This window comes from Lissotriton helveticus, chromosome 9 (assembly GCF_964261635.1).
Source record: "Lissotriton helveticus chromosome 9, aLisHel1.1, whole genome shotgun sequence".
Lineage (NCBI taxonomy): Eukaryota > Metazoa > Chordata > Amphibia > Caudata > Salamandridae > Lissotriton > Lissotriton helveticus.
This window is the reverse complement of record NC_136070.1, coordinates 243,945,191-243,962,705: the sequence shown is the minus strand read 5'-3', so window position 1 is coordinate 243,962,705 and position 17,515 is coordinate 243,945,191. Positions and strand designations below refer to the sequence as shown.

General features: G+C 45.5%; 1 protein-coding gene across 1 annotated transcript in view; it reads left to right on the top strand.

Moving 5' to 3' along the window:
* The window catches only part of STYX (serine/threonine/tyrosine interacting protein), a 432,400-nt gene that overhangs the window by 59,665 nt on the left and 355,220 nt on the right, over nt 1-17,515 (top strand). Inside the window, exon 2 of the mRNA XM_078659834.1 lies at nt 10,016-10,048. Coding sequence (XP_078515960.1) covers nt 10,016-10,048 — 33 coding nt within the window. The remainder of the gene's footprint in view (nt 1-10,015; nt 10,049-17,515) is intronic.

Genomic DNA, 17,515 nt, shown 5'->3' with positions numbered 1-17,515 from the left:
ACTTGCTTCCATCACCTACTTCCCACATATTTCCATGTGCAGTGAAGTGGACAGCCGCACCAAATGAGGATATGTGTAAGATATGTGGAACAGCCTTCTGTTCTCACCAGGCAGAAATTTTAACTTATTAAAACCGGTTTAGTCCCCCTACTGATCACAGACCCACAAATCGAATATGTCTCAGATGGGAGAGTTTAGAACGTCATGCCCCAGACTACATAAATTCACTAGGATGCCATACTACTGTTAGTTAGTACATTCATTTACAATAACAAAACAGCACTTCTGGTTAGTTTTTTGTATTTGGCAAGGATTGCCAGCAGTGAGAGAAGACTTGTGGGTTAATGCACCTGCTGCTGCATATATTTGTGTTGGTCTGCAGGGCAGACTCTTTTGAGGCCTCTGACTGACATTGGGTCCTGTAACATATGCTCCACTGAATTTAATGTGACTACTGTTGGGTTGAGCCTCCTAAGACAGTGGATAAATGTTGGTTATTTACTCATTGTTTTCCTGACTATCTGTTTCATTCATAAATTTTTGTAGTGGTTGGTTGGTCACATCTGCAGCATATTAAGTCGCCGTCCATTGCCTGCAAGTGTACGACTCCATCAGATCTTGTGACTAATTGTTCAAGTGGCTTAGTGGGTTCCTTCATATTGTCTGGGTTGGATCCAGAAAATTGTCTGCTTTTCTGAGGCCCCAGAATTGAGCTTTTTAGAGATTCATGCTCCTCACTAATAAGCGTCCTCGCTTGATCCCAATCTGATCAGCTCTCTCGCATCCAACGCCTGTGGAGAATGGTCTCTGTATATATTTGCACCTAACTGCTGCCCTCAGACATTTGTCATCTCAGGTATGGACATTGCTCAATTGATTTGGGCATTGCGAAGCAGTGCTTTTTTGCTGCTCCTCGCCGTTGTGAGACTGGGCTGTAGGCACTTCTTTGACATTGCATGTATGCAATGTGCTTCTTCATGGGTTACAGCAATGTTTCTCAAACTCTGGGACATGCAACGATTTTTGGTGGGTCTGGAAAGTCCTAGCAATAAATAAAGATGCCTTAAATTCTGTATTTCCCATGTCAAGTTTGTTTCGCTTCAAAGACAGAAGTCAAATATCAAGATATGTCTTCTGACAAATTGCTGCCCATTTTTTTTTTTACCACGGTGACTGGTTTTAGCAAACTCTTCTCACTTTGCAGTCAGGGAAAGAAAAATGTGAAAAGAAAGGGTGTAGGATTTTTTTTACGTAACACACAGCAAAATGTAAATACCTGTCAGTGAACTGTCCACAGTGTGCAGTTAGGAAAGCTAAAATTAAGCATTTCTTTTGTAATTCTGATTGTTTTTAAAATTTTGTTTTATTTTTGTGTAAGATCTTTATTGCATATTAATGACATAAGAACATCATGTCGCCTACAACCACAGAGGCCGGCTACAAGAACATATAGCAAACGCAGTACTGGTCAGAGTTACACAGCCCTTCAGCCGACATCCATAGGACCGGTGGCGTAATTGCGAATAGAACATGTGCAGAGGATAACGTTTGTTGAAGCAGAAGTATCACCTTACACATTTTTAGTTTGTTTAAAAGGAAGATACAAACTCGAACAACAAAGGAAAAAAAAAACAACAAAAAAAAACTTTGATCACTACACCACAGCATTCTCCCTCCTTACACTTACATCATGCAATTTGTTTTCTTGTCTCCTGTAGCAATATACATGTATTATCTGTACGTCATACGTTATGGTCCAGGGGTTGCGCCTGAAGGTAATCCCGTAAGTAAAACCAATAGTCTTTGGGGCGCGACCTGGCCGGTAACTCTTCCTCATATGTCGCTAGTGTATCACGACCGTAGACCAGGTCCTCCAGCCACTGACGCACCTTTGGACAGAATCTGCCGTTCCAATGGAGAGATACCCGTCGCTTAGCCATCAGTAGGGCAATTACACAAAATCTAAGTTTCTTCGCTCTGAGCTGTGGAACTAGTCCCAATAAACATACTTTAATTGTACAGTCAATCGGTGTTTCCAACATGGTGCTAAGCGTCCTAGTCACCTGCACCCAGAAGCTCGCCACTCCCGGGCATTGCCATGCCAGGTGTATAAAATCAGCATTTTCTTGCCTACAGCGTTTACACCTTGAGTCCTCGCTCAGCCCATACCTATAGAGTCTACGTGTCGTGTAGTACATTTGGTGCAGATATTTATAGTGAATAATTCTCAAGTTGCCGTTTGGCGTCAACATGTTAGTTAGCATACACGCTGTGCACCATTCCTCTGCAGACAGGGCATCAGCCATCCCAGCACACCATCTCATCCTTGCTAAATCAGTGTTCCCCGCTATATCCGCCTGTAGTCTGGTATATAATCTTGATACTATGTGTGACGCGGTGGGGGTCGTCAATACAAACTGTAATGATGACAGTTGTTGGGGCTCTTCTGGATATGTCTTATAGTGTTCTTTCATGGCCCTTTGTAACCTATAATACGTGAAATTGAATAGTAACGTGGGGTTGCTAATATAGTTCAGTGTCTCTAATGGTTTGAAAACCCCCTCCTGATATAGATAGCACATTTTGTCTATGCCAGCTCGTTGAAGTAGGTCCATACCCACTGGCTCTTGTGTAACCGAGAGTGCCGTGTGATGCGCCAGCGGCAGAGCTGGAGCGTATAATGGTAGTTTACCCGCTTTCTTGCCCATCAGGTGCCATGCTTCATTAGTAGCGTCTATAGTATTAATGTCGCGATCATGCAATTTCGGACGCTTATGTAATAATATGGCTGTAAGTGGAATTGGTGAGGCGTCCCCCGTCTCAATAGCAACATGTGACATAAAGGGAATTTCATGGTACCAATAGTGGGCGAATTGCGCCTGGGCACACAAATAATAAGGAAAGAAGTCAGGGACCTTGAACCCTCCCTGCGCATATGGTAGAGTCATTGTCTTCAATTCCAACCTAGCTTGCTTGCCTGCCCAGAGGAGACTAAGTACTAGTTTATTGATGCTGCGGAACACTTCTGCAGGAGGTTTGATGGGTATGTTGTTAAAGAGATAGAGGAACTTGGGCAGAAGCACCATCTTAACACCTTCAATGCTAAAGCTATTCTCCCCTGGTGCTGAAATCTTCATATTTCCATTGTTCATGACGAGCTCAGCTCGTCATGAGCATGGAAGGGGTTAACTATGGCAGTCCTATCTGCCAGTGACAATGGTAGTTTGTTCCATCTGTTAATTTTCTCCTCCAGGGAAGAGATTACCTTCCCATAATTTGTGCGGATGACTAGCTCTGGATCCCTATGAAACCATATGCCCAGATAACGCGTCGGTTCCTCTTGCCATTCTAATGGGTAGTCTATTGGGAAAGGTGCAGTGCTATCCGTCAGCGCCAGAACAAGGGATTTGGTCCAGTTGATTTGCAGACCCGAGTGCTGACCAAATTTTATGTATTCGCGTAAGAGGGGATTTAAGTGTTGCACCGGGTCTTTGACGTAGAGCACCATGTCGTCCGCATATAGGGAGATGTGCAAAGGACGCGTTGGGAACTGTAGGGCTGAATAGTGATGGTGTTGTCTGATTTTACACGCAAGGGGTTCAAGCACTAGAGCAAATAGCATTGGGGATAGCGGGCAGCCCTGTCTAGTACCGCGACTAATTGTGATTGGGTTCGAGACATAATTGTTTATTTTTATACGGGGCGAGAGGTCTGTGTATAGCATCTCTATCCATTGCGTGAATATTGTAGGAAAGCCCATACGCAGTAGTAAGGCACTGAGGAAGGGCCACTCTATTGTGTCAAAAGCCTTAGTGGCATCTAACAACACCGCCACCGCCTTGGTCTCTGGTGTCAGGTAGTGTGACAGTGCAAACAATGTACGTGTATTATGTGTCGTAGATCTTTCAGGAATGAATCCAGATTGATCCGGTCTTACCAAAAGTGGCATGAGAGGTTTAAGTCGCGCTGCAAGCAGACTTGCAATTATTTTAGTGTCAACGTTGATCAGCGATAAGGGCCGATAGGAGTCACAATGTTCCTGGTCTTTCCCAGGTTTCAGCAAGGCTATCAGCATTGCCTCTCGCATTGATTTCGGGAGAGTGCGAGCTTCGTACGCCGCACCATACATACGCACCAGGTGTGTGGCAAGTAGATCCACAAACGTTTTATATAATTCGTTCGTGAACCCGTCAGGCCCTGAGGCCTTACCGTTTGGTAGACTCTTAATTATATCCATAATTTCTTCAACTGTGACGGGTTGAGACAGGTATGTTCGATGTGCATCTGATAACCATGCTATTTCAACATCCTCCATGTAAGTCAGCATGTCAATCGTCGACACAGTAGGGCGTGCCTCATAAAGCCGGCCAGAAGTGTCCATGAATTCATCCAATATACCTTGAGTGTCATGTTTAAGAGTTCCCGCGTGGGTTTTGATTGCGTTGACGTGTTGTGGCGCATGACCCGTGCAAATCTTCTGTGCCAGTGCCCTCCCACCCTCACCATATGCCCTGGCTACTGTACGTTTCGATATATACGTAAGCTCGTCATTTGCATATTGGCGATGCTCCGATAGGACCAATTGAATTTCCCCCAGTATAGTTGGGTCTCGTGTTTGCGCATACCTATGCTCCAAGTCGCTTAATGTGTGCTCCCGCTTTTGCAACTGATGCCTGATATCCTTGAGGATACCCGCTGTTGTGCTAATGCATGTCCCCCTGACCGTCACTTTAAAAGCCTCCCATAGTAATCCCGGGTCATCAGTCGTGAGAGAGTTAAGCTCAAAATAATCTACTATGGCCTTATGAATGGTGTCTGTGTATATTGAGTCTAGTAGGGCCCTGGCGTTGAATCTCCATGTGAAATGGGGGGGGGACATAATATGGCATTTGTAGTCCTAGGAACACGGGGCTGTGGTCAGACCGCGTGCACGGTAAATGCTTAACGGAGGTCGACCAGGATGACAATTCTCTTGTGCCCAACCAGTAGTCTATCCTGGACCAGCTGTTATGTGCTGCCGTGATGTGTGTAGCTTCCATGTGTGTCGGGTGCCTTTCCCTCCAGATGTCACTTAGGTTTAAGTCCGCCATTGCTTCTTGCAAAGTAGCATTTGCTTGTTTGTGTGGTTCTACAGTGTTCGGTGAACGGTCCAGCCCCTCCCTCAGAGCAACGTTGAAATCTCCCCCCCCCATATTAGGTTCGTAACCTGCAGTTCAGAGATGGTATGCCATATTTTAGTATAGAACCCCGGGTCATCTATATTTGGGCCATATGTGTTTATTAATGCCAAGTTTTGATTCCTCACAGTACCTACCACTATCACACTTCTACCCTCCGTGTCTTTCAGGACCTTTGTGACTTGGAATTGAACTCCCTTTCGTATAAGAATACTGACCCCTCGTGAATAAGATGAGTATTGTGAGCTGTGTACCGCTTCGGCCCATCTAGTACCTAGTGTGGTTGTGGCATTGGCTGCAATGTGCGTTTCCTGGAGAAATGCCACATCAATTCGTAACCTGTCAAAGTATGTAAATATCTGGCAAATTTTCTTTGGGTTGCTCAGACCTCTTACATTCCAGCACTCAATAATTTGCAACATATCTAGTGATCTGGAGTTTGCAATGCTTCTCAGACATAGTGATCGAAAAGGAACAGTCCCCAAGTTTCCCCTCCTTCCCACACCCACTTCAGCACCCAAACTTTGCCAAAGCCATATCCCCGATTTAACCAAACAGTAGCAAAAACTGTTGTAGGGGAGCACCCTCATGGGGGGACCACCAGGTACACACGACTCCATCCCCGAAGTGGATGTGGACAGGTGCCATATATCAAAATATAAACAGTTGGCAAGTGCCACAGACTGCGCAATGGTATTCTTGACGGATGGGTTGCTAGGAAGCGGTTCCGTCATACTTGTCCTCTACTGTGTTGCACTGCTTCCACCAGCACCCCCAAAGGAGCACAGTCCTAGGAGCCCGCACAACACCACCTACAGCAAGCCATCCCAATCTATGCAGACTATTAAACAAACCAACGTGTCCTCCAGGATCCCAGTGTTTTAGATCAAAGTAGTAGTGCACTACATCTCAAGGAACTCGGTCATCGCGCCCCAGCCTGCGCACAGTCAATCTCTAACATACCGTCAGAAAGGCCTTTATCCACTGTTCGTGTAGCTGTCCAGCTCCCGACAGAAATGACTAGCAGCCGACTGGTGGTAGCGGCCGCGGAGCACCTCCGCAGTGTGGCTTGCGAGGCTACATATACATACTGTATTGGTAGAAATGTGTGCGCCCGCTAGGTTGCATCGTTGGGGGTCGGCCCAAGGAGCTTCAGGGACGCTAGTGTCTCGGAAAGTTTACATCCTTGGCTCAGTTCGACTATATAAGGAACCTCGTTACCTGTGAAGCGGTTCTCAGTCCTCATCGCTGTGTGCATCTTCACGCCCGTTTGGTTTGCGCCGACGGCTCAGTTTTTTGATGTATTCATGGGCAGCCTGCGGCATGAGGAGGATCGTGGATCGGCCAGCATGAGTACGTTTGAGTTTTGCTGGGTATAGCATAGCGTACTCGATACCCAGATCACGTAGTTTTTTCTTTATTGGATTGAACTCCTTTCGCGCCATTTGCACTGCCATGATGTGGTCCGGATAAAATTCTAGCTTGCTGCCCTGATGTGTTATGTCGCCTTTTTCTCTGGCCAGTCTGAGGACCGTGTCCCTGTCCCTATAGTTTAGCATGCGGGCAATTATGACCCGCGGTGGAGCACCTGGTTTTGGTTTAGGTGCTAGTGAGCGATGTGCGCGCTCTACCAGGAACACTGAGGACAGGTCGTCTTCGCCAAACAGCTCCTTAAGCAGTGATTCCTCATAGTGTTCCATTTTGCCAGTGTTGGTCGATTCTGGCAGGCCCGCTATTCGGACGTTGTTGCGTCGGGACCTAGCTTCCTGATCTTCCACTCTAGCCCGTAACACTTCCAGTGTTTTTTCCATGCTTGCACAGGTTTTGGTTGTTGCCGCTGATTCATCCTCGACCGCCGATAGCCTCTGCTCCGCATCCACCAGACGCTCCCCATGTTTATCCAGCTTAGCAGCCATGTTGTCTACACGCTGCGTCAGATTATCCATTTTGCCATGCATCCCCTGTAGACTGCGTTGAATAGCTCGAAGTGCGCTCTCCATACCACTTCCTTCCTCTGTTTCAGGGTCTCCGTCAGCTTCTGAGAGTGTAGTGGTAGTTTTTGAGGGTGTTGTCGCTGCGAATTGAAGCTTCGCCTGCTGTTTCTCTGGTTTCCCCATTATAGTTCCACGTGGTTTCAAGCCCTATGGCCTGCGTGCAGATATGTAGGCGGCAGAAATCTCTCCAGAGCCGCAGAGCACCGTCCCACCGTGTGGGCGCCAACGACAGTGGGGGGGTGTCGCCGAGTGCGCCAGGAGATCCGCGCGTTACCAGTTCCTCACCGCTGTGCGTAGTCAGAGGTTTTGTATGGCTGTATTGGAACGTCAGTGACATGTGCTCATATCACAGGACAGTGGCTAGGTTTTGGTGTGATCTTCCCAGTACTCGATCTTTCTTTGATGGAAACCACTACAGGGGTGGCGTGTGGGCAGCAGGGAAGTTGAAAGAGAAGCACGCTCAGTATTGTGGATCATTGACCTCTAGACAGTCACCGTCACAGCAGCGTACATGGCCTGCGCACGTTACTGTCTGCAGTGTTTAGGCGCCATTTTAGGGTTGATGATTGCAGACTCTGCATACAGCTTTGATCGATTTTAATCCCTCTCCCACGCTGGCCACTGAGCATGTATTACAGGCGGGTCTCAGCAATCGTGCTGTAGGTGCCACGTTGTCTCCACTGACAGGGTGTTCTCCCCATCCGTCCCAGCAAGTCACCCTGTAAAGGACCGTTCTTTCATAGAACACCGCGCTGTCTTCTTGACATGTTGGCAAAAGTGCTAAGGTTTCTCAGTATTTATTTATTCAGGTCGTCATACACATGTCCGCTTTATCTGGCGCTTGGACAGTGAATCGCTACCATTTCAACTCTTGCTGGCGGTGCAATATCATAATGCGCCCTGACACAGCTCCGGTATTCGTGCGTTTCAGCCGCGCCGCCATTTTAACCCTCCCGTACACCTCCTGGAACGCAAGCTCCACACTCGCAGATCTCATGCCAGAACGGACCCGCCACTTTGGTCGCTGGTTCCGATTAGAAATCGTTGTTCTCCCTTATTATTTACATAAGGCCAGGGCTATCAGTCGCACTCAGTCACGGGTATGCGATCTCTCGGGCACAGTCTCCGGGCGCCGCCATTTTGAGCCTGCAAGTCGCCAGCACTGGCGCTGCTTCCAAAATCAAATATTAAAGCTTGCCTGCTTATTATTCAGATCGCAGGGTCACACAGCAGTTAGGTCTTATATTCCGATGTCCATTTCTGTCTGCTTTGACCGCCATACGTCGCCGCAGCACCCTTTTAACAGCTATTACTGGCACCCGTCCGGCGTAGCTGCCTCAGGAGCCAGCCATCCCGCAGTGCGCCCTCTAGCGCCCCCCCCTTGTAATTCTGATTGTGATGGAAACAAAGATTTTAATAGGATCAGAACAAATCAAGCATGGCACTTGGTGGTGCACAAATAATAAATATTAACTGAAACCCTGAGCTGACCAGAGACCACAGCGTATTTCCTATGAGTGGCAGCCCATATCTTAACCTTTGTGAATGGAAAGTTGTATCTAAATAGGATAACAACCTCCCGCCCTCTATCACAAAACCAGCATGTTCCCCCAGGGATAAAATGTATGGGGCACAAAAAGGGACCTTAGTGGAGAAGTACCACATCAGCATTGCCTTTAAGTCGCCTTCTTGAGCATGCCACATGATTTATTGATTCAGGAAATCAAATTTGTGCCTCCTGGATTAGCGCCTGTGGGATCGCATAAACCCAAGAATGCCTATGCATTTGTCTGTGGTTAGCCTGAACGGCACGACCCCTCAAGAATCCATATGTCCCTCTGATATACTTATGTGCTACTAAGACAAAACAAAAATTCTCACATTTTGTATAATAGGAGGTTAAAAAGAGTCGAAAAATGTGTTATTTATTTATTACCAAAGCTTCATGTGGACCCAAGCAAGAGATTAAGTCTTCCACCTAGGTTTACCAGCCCATCCACTGTTTCACAGACCACCATTCAGAAAAGCCCTGAAACGCATTTCTTCACTCTTCGTTATATCTCCTCTTGCCTCCCACCCCACTTTTCTGAACTCCCCTCCTACTATTCATCTGCAGCCATGGAACGTTGGAGGAAAAGTAGTGCTGTACTACTACTACTACTTTGTTTGGTCGCGCATCTTCTACAAGTAATCCGACAACCAAGCACTGTTGGTACCCCAGCTAATCTTGTCACCTGAGCATTTATTGGGTCAGTGGATCTGTTGGTTACCACTTTCATATTGACAACGTATTTAGGTCCTCTATATCGATGGAGATACTCGGTGTGATTAAGTATGTGCCACAATACATAACTCTATATGCATTTTAATGTCATTTTTTAGCACAGTGACATTCATTTTTGTAAGAGAAGAACTATTTACTTTGCAAGATTTTAGTTAAATGTGCTGTATAATATCTAGCAGTGATAGTATTTTCTGTAAGCAATTTACTCCCTATTTCTTCGGTTGTCTATTTTTTTAAATAAGAGGTTGCAAGATGCCATTTTGTAAGGATTCATTTGGTGATCGAAGGTAATGTGATGCCATTTAAAGTAGTACGATCGGATGTATTAATTAGGTTTCACAACATTGCATTTTGAAAACTGCATATGTGTGTCTGATGCTTCTATTTGTTTTTTTTTTTAAATAAATATGGTGATATGTATAAAAAGTCTTATTTACTTTATTCAAGGAGTACAGTTATATGCCTTTTCTTGCGAATGGTAATTTCAGTTCACTGATCTTCTTTTTTTTTTTTTTTTTTTTGTGTTACTAATTTGTGGCTTTTTTACTCTCTTTTTGCAGGACTGGACCTATCCAATGAGAAGAGAAATGCAGGTGCGCTTCATTTTAACATTGTATTGAAGTTGAAACTAAAAGTACATCTGCCCAATGTTCACTATAGTGTGTTAGTGGTTCCAACTCCTCACCCCATTACTAGACTTCAAATTAAACAAGTGGTGTGTAGCAGTAATGCACATAGGTGAGGACACCAGCCCTTCTGTCCCACTTGCAAGTGTGCCTGTGCTGGCTGTCTTCCAGGGCAAAGAGTAGACAACCATATCCGACAGATAATAGAACGAAAAGTGAGGAGGAAGAGAGAGTCCACAAACATATATTGTACAACTTGATTAAAATACAACACGTGGGGCACATGCGAGCAGCTGTGCTTTCAGAAACGTTTAATCAGTAAGTGGAAAAAAAGAAGACCGGACAAAATGCAACCGAGAAAGAAGCGAGGCAAAATGTGGCATACTGATTACATTTAGTCTTACCAAAAAATGGTTGGAGTGGCATGGTAGCAGATTCAAAAGTGTAATTAATGCCTGCAAAGAAGGGATGGTGTGCTGTTCACTGCAGAACAAATCTACACGTTGAGACATCGTCACATTTTGACATGTTATACTTCAATTTGGAAAAGACGTGCATTGTCACAAAATGTGTCTGTTGCAACATCATCTTTGCCTTCTCTAACTCTGCCCCAATGTACACAGGGCTTTTATTACTTGAGCAAGAGCCACTAGACCATACGAGCGGAAGAGTGGGCAGGAGATTGGCTCTGCTTGCAGCAGGGAGTGCATTTGGAATCATTGCACTTAAGCCATATATTCCAAACCTTTTTGGGTTTCGCCTGCCGAAGGCTGCGCTCTGCGCAGCTCTTCAGCGCAGGTGAAATCCTATGTCGTCAATAAGGACTCCTGGAACGTCCCCCGGCTCTCATTGGTTAGCTCCATAAATGGAGGCTAGCCATTGAGTGCCGGATCTGTCCATCAAGGCTGGACCAGATTCGGGGGCGTTCCGGAGATTTTTTCCCAGGGCGGAGTTACGTTTTTTCCCGTTCCCTCCCCTTTCACTGAAAGTGAATTCAGATGCGCTGTCCATTCCCGCCCCCTCCGTGTGCCTTTCCGCCGTCCGTGTCCTCTCCCGCCCCCTCCCGCCGTCCGTGTCCTCTCACGCCCCCAGCGAGTGCCCACCTCGCGATTTCTGCCCGCCTGCCTGCCTAGCGAGGGCCGCCGCGCTGCCCGCGGCGACCCGGAAGTACCTGGCCGGCCGGCCAATCCCTTCGCGGCCGGCCGGAAGTCCCGCACCCGCAGCCCGGGGGAGGGAAAGGGAAGCCTTGCTGTTTGCCGCTTCCCCCTGCCTGGGGGAAGCCTTTGCCGGTGCAGCATAAATCTGGAGCGGGCCGCACTGAACCTTCTGGATACCTGCACAGTATGCAAACAGAATATAACATCACGCGGACCCTGCTTGCTACCCTGTTTACACTCCTTCTGTCGCCGCTGCCTGCCCCCACCGGAGCGGTACGTCAGCGTGCCGGCTGGGCCTCAGCAGCCTCTGCCCTCCCCGCCGGCCCAACAACCGCAGGGCGCCCGAGCAGCGTCGGATCCGCCCAGCACCCAGGGTGAGTCCCTGAGCTTTTTGTAATGCAAAATTGATCGCGATATAACGGGGTGAACGTGGCGATAAATCGCGATAGTCTATTAATTAGCTATTATATTGAGGTTGGGTAGATGGTTCCTGGACAGTTTGTTCAGTCAGTATGGAGGGGATCAGGTGTGCTTCTGGGGTTATGATTGGTGTGACGCTATAGTTAGGATGAATACTATATGTGTTCAGCGCCAGGAGTTGACAGGGTAGTGGTAAGTGATGTGTGACATAACTTCGTGGAGTGGTTGACGGAGTGGTTTTTCGGATTCTTTGTTGGCCTGGTGGCGATGGTAATGGTCGGTAGGCGCGTAGTACTAGTTATAGGATACTGCTCGTGTACCTTAGTGCCACTCCAGATGCTGAGTGATTTTTGATCCATTCTGTCTTGGTCTGTGTCTTCGAGTACAAGGTACCCATGCACCAAGCCTTCCTGTTGACTTATAGGCTGCGTGGGGTCTCCAAGTACAAGTGAGAACTGCGGGTTACGCCTGCCCCTCCTCGCCCTGGTGACAAGTCGTCGATTTCTCTGGACGGCATGCGCGCGCGACCATTGCCTCCAGCAAACACACAGGGTGGCATGTGCGAAGTGAGAGTCGTGGCTGAGCTGTGATCAGAGCATGCACGGAGGGGGCGGAGAGTCAGTCTGGCGAGCAGGGGGAAGCCCAATGCTGCCCGCACGACAAATCACTGCAGACTTCTGTTGTCTCAGTCCTAGATGAAATTAATAGAATCGAGGGGGACGGGGGAGGCAGAAGAGGACTTGCCACCCCTACGAAACGGGAAGCTTAATTGAGCTCCAGAATTTTGCCTAACTTTGTGCTTTCCCTTTCTTTGACACGCGATTGTTGTGAGGGGAATGACACTTGCTCATCTAATAAGTTACAGTTTGTTTTTTGTGACGGTAGAGCGTTTCAACAGGCGGTGGAAACGCTTGTCATTTGACAGCCATAGTCTGCACGTTTTTTTTCTCTGTGATATTGTTATTGGCCCACTCTCATTGCCTGCCTTCTCGACAGTGTTCGGACATCAAGTATATGTGATTACGAATAGGCCTTTTGTGGGAATGACTGCATCATGTATTGTGAAACTAGCTGGGGGTTTAATAGATCATTTCTTTTAGGTATGCAGGCATTAAAAATAATATAAAAAACAGACCAATTCACAGTTTGTGACAAAGCATAATACATGCAGAAATGGTTGATTCCTTCATCGGACCTCAGTCAAAAGGATGTGATGTTCGCAGTGTGCGCATCATAAGGTATAGAACAATTGCATTTTTCTCGGCTAAACGGACTAAAAATTCAGTGAATGGGCAATTACGGTGTTTAGTTTTAATTGTCGCGTGCGGGGAGGACATTATTAGCGATGGTTTTAACATACCACGAGGATGCTCTTCTTCCATCAGATTTAAAGTCGTTCTTTGTAGGTTTGGCCTTAGCCACACCATAATATTATTACATTCACAGAATCTGAAAATGGTTGATTTGTGTTCTTGCTTTTTTAATGCATTGTGTTTTATGATTTAACACTTTTAAATCGAATAAAGCGTATTTTGATTGATTGTGTTCTTGTTATGAAGAGAATTGTTTGAGAATGGCCTGTCTGGGATTTAATGCCAGTGTAATCTTAGGTTTATCGTGGCAATGGCTTACTGTTCACTTATTAAAGAAGAATGGAAATGTCACGCTGTTTAGACCATTGAACCGCAAACGTTACAATAGTTCATGTTTAAACACAATGGTCACGGTTCGGTAGGGAAAAATAATAAACCACTTAATTGTGATTGATTGAGATCTGTCGCTGTACAGAAGTTTCCCCAGCTTTTAGGGTGACTGGCTGTTTATCTCAAACGACTTTCTACGTGCCTATCATGTATTTAGGTGAATTACTGTATTCCTTAATTATGTTCTTTTGGGGTGTTTTTAAGATTTTAATTTTTACCATTTTTTATTTTTCGAAATAGTAATTTTAGTCGAACGTAATTTACCTGGGTGTTATGTATGTTCTTTTAAACCATTACTGACTTGATAAGAGTTGACTTGGCTATCCCATGTCAATCTGACATTGAGTGCTACCTCCTTTAGGAGGCGCTCTGCAGTGTGATTGTACTAATACAGCATGTTATGTATGCATAGCTCTCGATAGGTAGCTATTAGCGTGAATAACTGAAGTCTAAATCCAGTAATTCACTGCTATGACGTTGGCGAAATGGCTAACACAACTTGTTATAACAACAAAGCCCTTCTAGCCCAGGATGCCATGGCTCTCTGAAAGTCTCTCACTGCAGCTTGCATACTTGGGCTCTAAGCTGCAAACACTGTTGCAGGAGAGAGAAGGAAGGAATAGAACAGTGGTACTCACAAACATGTTAACCAGGGGCCACAAAGTATGGTCTGTGGTATTCATGAGGCCGCATTGATGCTAGCTGGTTAGTAGTCGCTCTTTGCTGAAGTTAAGTGGACGTAGGGATATCAAAGCATCTACACGGTGTGGTCAGTTAGTCAAGTTATTTTGAGTATTTAATTCCATACTGGCCTATAAATTAGTCTCTAGAAGAGACATAGATTTGACAAAACTGTTGTGCTGTTTCAGAATTGCTATACCTCGACCGCAGCATGGGATAAGCATAACTGCTTGCTATCGCGAACTTGAGAGATACAAGTGTTAAAATAAGTCAAACTTGGTTATTGAATTGGAGTGAAACTGGAATGCTCAATGTGAAATCAGAAGACCTGGAACAAATATCGGCTTCACCACTTGCCCAAATTGTGTGATCCTAGGTAATTGTATTATTTTAACTTTGCTGCCTTTATCTTTATGATCATGTATAAAAGCACCTATATTACTTTGTTTAATACAACTATCTACAATTATGGACATACAACAATAAAAACGTATATCAGTCAATTGCTAAAACATTTACACATGTGGGACAATAAAGAAGAATATTAACTGAGTTTGTGTCTTTGCTTACATTGGGCGTGCTGCCCAGTGCAAATTAACAATCGTCGACTCACTAGCTCGCACAGATTGTAAGCTTTTTTTACTGCCCTTTCGGGAAAAAAAAGTGAACTGTATGTCCAGCATTGGATTGTCTGGTTTCATAGAGGTATAGGTGGCTGGTCGGCAGGAGCGGACCTCAAGTTTCTTCCGTTCGTCCCGAAGCAGAATCATTTGATCGTTAAGAAGTGCAGGGCAAAGGCATACCATGTGATCAATCGTTTCCCTGGTACTCCTGCACCCCCTGCACTTTATATTGTTGGTTGTACTCGGTGAGGTGCTCTGGATTATGTAATGAGATCCTTACAATGACACAATCCAGACGGATTGGGCGTCTAGGCGCTAGATTACGCTAATCTAGGAATGGTATTCAGCGACCAGGAGTCCTCAATGCGCCCAGCGCGTGTCCCAGCGCCTCTTGGCGCTTCGTTGTAGGTTTGCACTACGGACGGTGTGATTCTATGTGGTGTTTACTACTACGAGCCCGGCTGCTTCATAAAATGTTATTTAATGATTGTGGTTTAATTACACTAAAATACACATTGGTAAGCCATACCCTATCCATCCCTGGGCCCTAATAACACCTTACTGTAGCTAGCTGCCACCCTGAGCCGACCCTAAAAACGCCTTACTGCCCCTAAACACTTCCTATGAGTGACCCTTAAAACTCCCCACTCCCCGCACACTGCCCACGCATGAGGCCTACAATCTGCCCACTGCCCCTGCGCACTGCCCCTCTCTGAACACTAAAGGCACTTTTGTGCAGTTTTAAGAAGCACAAACTTGGCCACGGCAGTTGGAGCCCTTGGATTATATAATAGAGGGGAGGAGGCATGTTTTTTAGGCCCAGGGAGATTATGTGATTTTTTTTGTCAAGAATCACACAGTATATTGGCGCAAGGCGTTCAGCTGTGCTATTTGGCACCCCATTTGTAGGGTGATTAGATTGAGTGTATTTTACCGTTAAAGGACCTAGCACACTAGTGTAACCAGGTGCTGTATGTAGCACACGGACATACCAATAAAGGGAATTTAAACTGCATAGCTGCGCTGCTCTAACTTTTCCAAAGGCGAAACCATTGCATTGTAAATGCTTGTTGATATCCTGTAGTCATCATGTACTTAGGGAAGAAGGTACGACTCTTACTAGGAGAATAAAGTATTCTACATGTATTTTGGAACTACAGACAACCTAAAAACGTGATCATAAATCACTCTCAAGATTAAAATAAATAAATACAAATATCTAAGTGCTTGTGGGCGCCCCATCGTTCCACAGTTAATTTACTCCCCTATCTTCGATCCTTAGTTTATTTTCTCATTGAACCTACTTGGAGTTCTTTTACTCCCCAGGATATATAAATGTTAATCTTGGACCCGTAAATTTGCTTTGAGATAGCTGCCGAAACTTGGCATCAATGGCATTAGGATAAAATGGACAATTATTTTTTCCTAATGTGTTTTTATTTATTTTTGCTTCAATCAAGGCATACGTGTGTGGTGAATAGTGGCATGGAATATCTCAGACTGCTTCCAGGAACAATAGTTTAATGTTAATTTTATGAGCACTCAACTCGCAATTGATTGGGTACCCTTAATTCTATATGTAATTAATACTCTGTTTATTTTGTGTGTTGGCATGCATCTGCAGTTAGTATATTTCCACGTTTATTTAACTGATGACTGTCACTGCGTCCTTGGATGCCTGCGAGGTTTACCATTGCATTGCAAACTTAAGCACTTCTATAGCAATATGAGCCTCATCGGAAATATCGTCTGCTTCTTTTATCTCCTCCAGCTCATTCTGCACAGCTCTTCACCCAGCAATAAGTATTTACAGTATTGAGAGTCATCAAAAGACTTAATGTCCGCTTTTCCTCAAAATGTTGTGTGCTTGTATTTAGGCATGACAATCAGTAAAACTGAAAACTGTGAGCCACAGCTGTAAATTGCATAGCGGTGCAATGTCAAAATGTAGCATTTATATTTGCTTATTGTTGGTTGTTTACTACCAGGGAGATTGCTAGCCAGAAGCTGAAATAAGACTCCTAACAGTCACAACCCATCTATCACCACGCCCTGTTTCCATAACAACTGCCTGTAAAGCTCAGATGTCTAATGAAGATCACGAGTGCGAACCTTGCTCATAGTTCGTGCCAGCACTGGAAGACCTGCTGCTGGGGATAACACCTGTAGAATATTTCACTTTCCTGGGCAGCAGGCTGAGTATGTAGACATAATGATTCTTGTCTGCGATGCTGCAAGTTCTGGAACTAAATGAGGCGCAGACGTTCTTTATCTTCCATGAATGATATAGTACTACAACGTATGTGTTTCATATAGTGTGCGATGCTTTGAGCAGAGTATGGGGCCAAGTTAAGGTTTAGATAGCGGGGGGGGGGAGGGGGGGGAGGAGTTGTGGTTTTTGTACCGGTCCAGAACTGGTGAGCTTCTAAGTTTTGATGTAGAATCATAACAGCACTTTAGCTGTTGTTTTCAGTGCAATTTTTCAGATGTGAGATTGTGTTTGCACCGTTTGAACCATGGTACTTTAAATGTGTTAGTGTTTTATCAGGGAATTTCAGAGTTTTTTATTTTAAGGAACATTAGCTATTGTCTGTGTAACTAACCCTTGTGCTTCATCCCTGCCACACCCGGCCTTTGGCTGTACGTGGCAGGGTTTGGCACAGGGCCTGGCCTACGGCTTGTCCCTGCACCCAACCATCTAGCCACTTCCAGAGGCCATGCAGCCAGCCACAGCCGTGATGAATCCTTTTTTTGGTCAAGACCTTTCAGCGCTTACGCTACTCTGTGAGGCATATTGTATTCAGTCTTTGGGCTTCTCAACACACCCAGCGCTTCTGGTTGGTTGGTTTG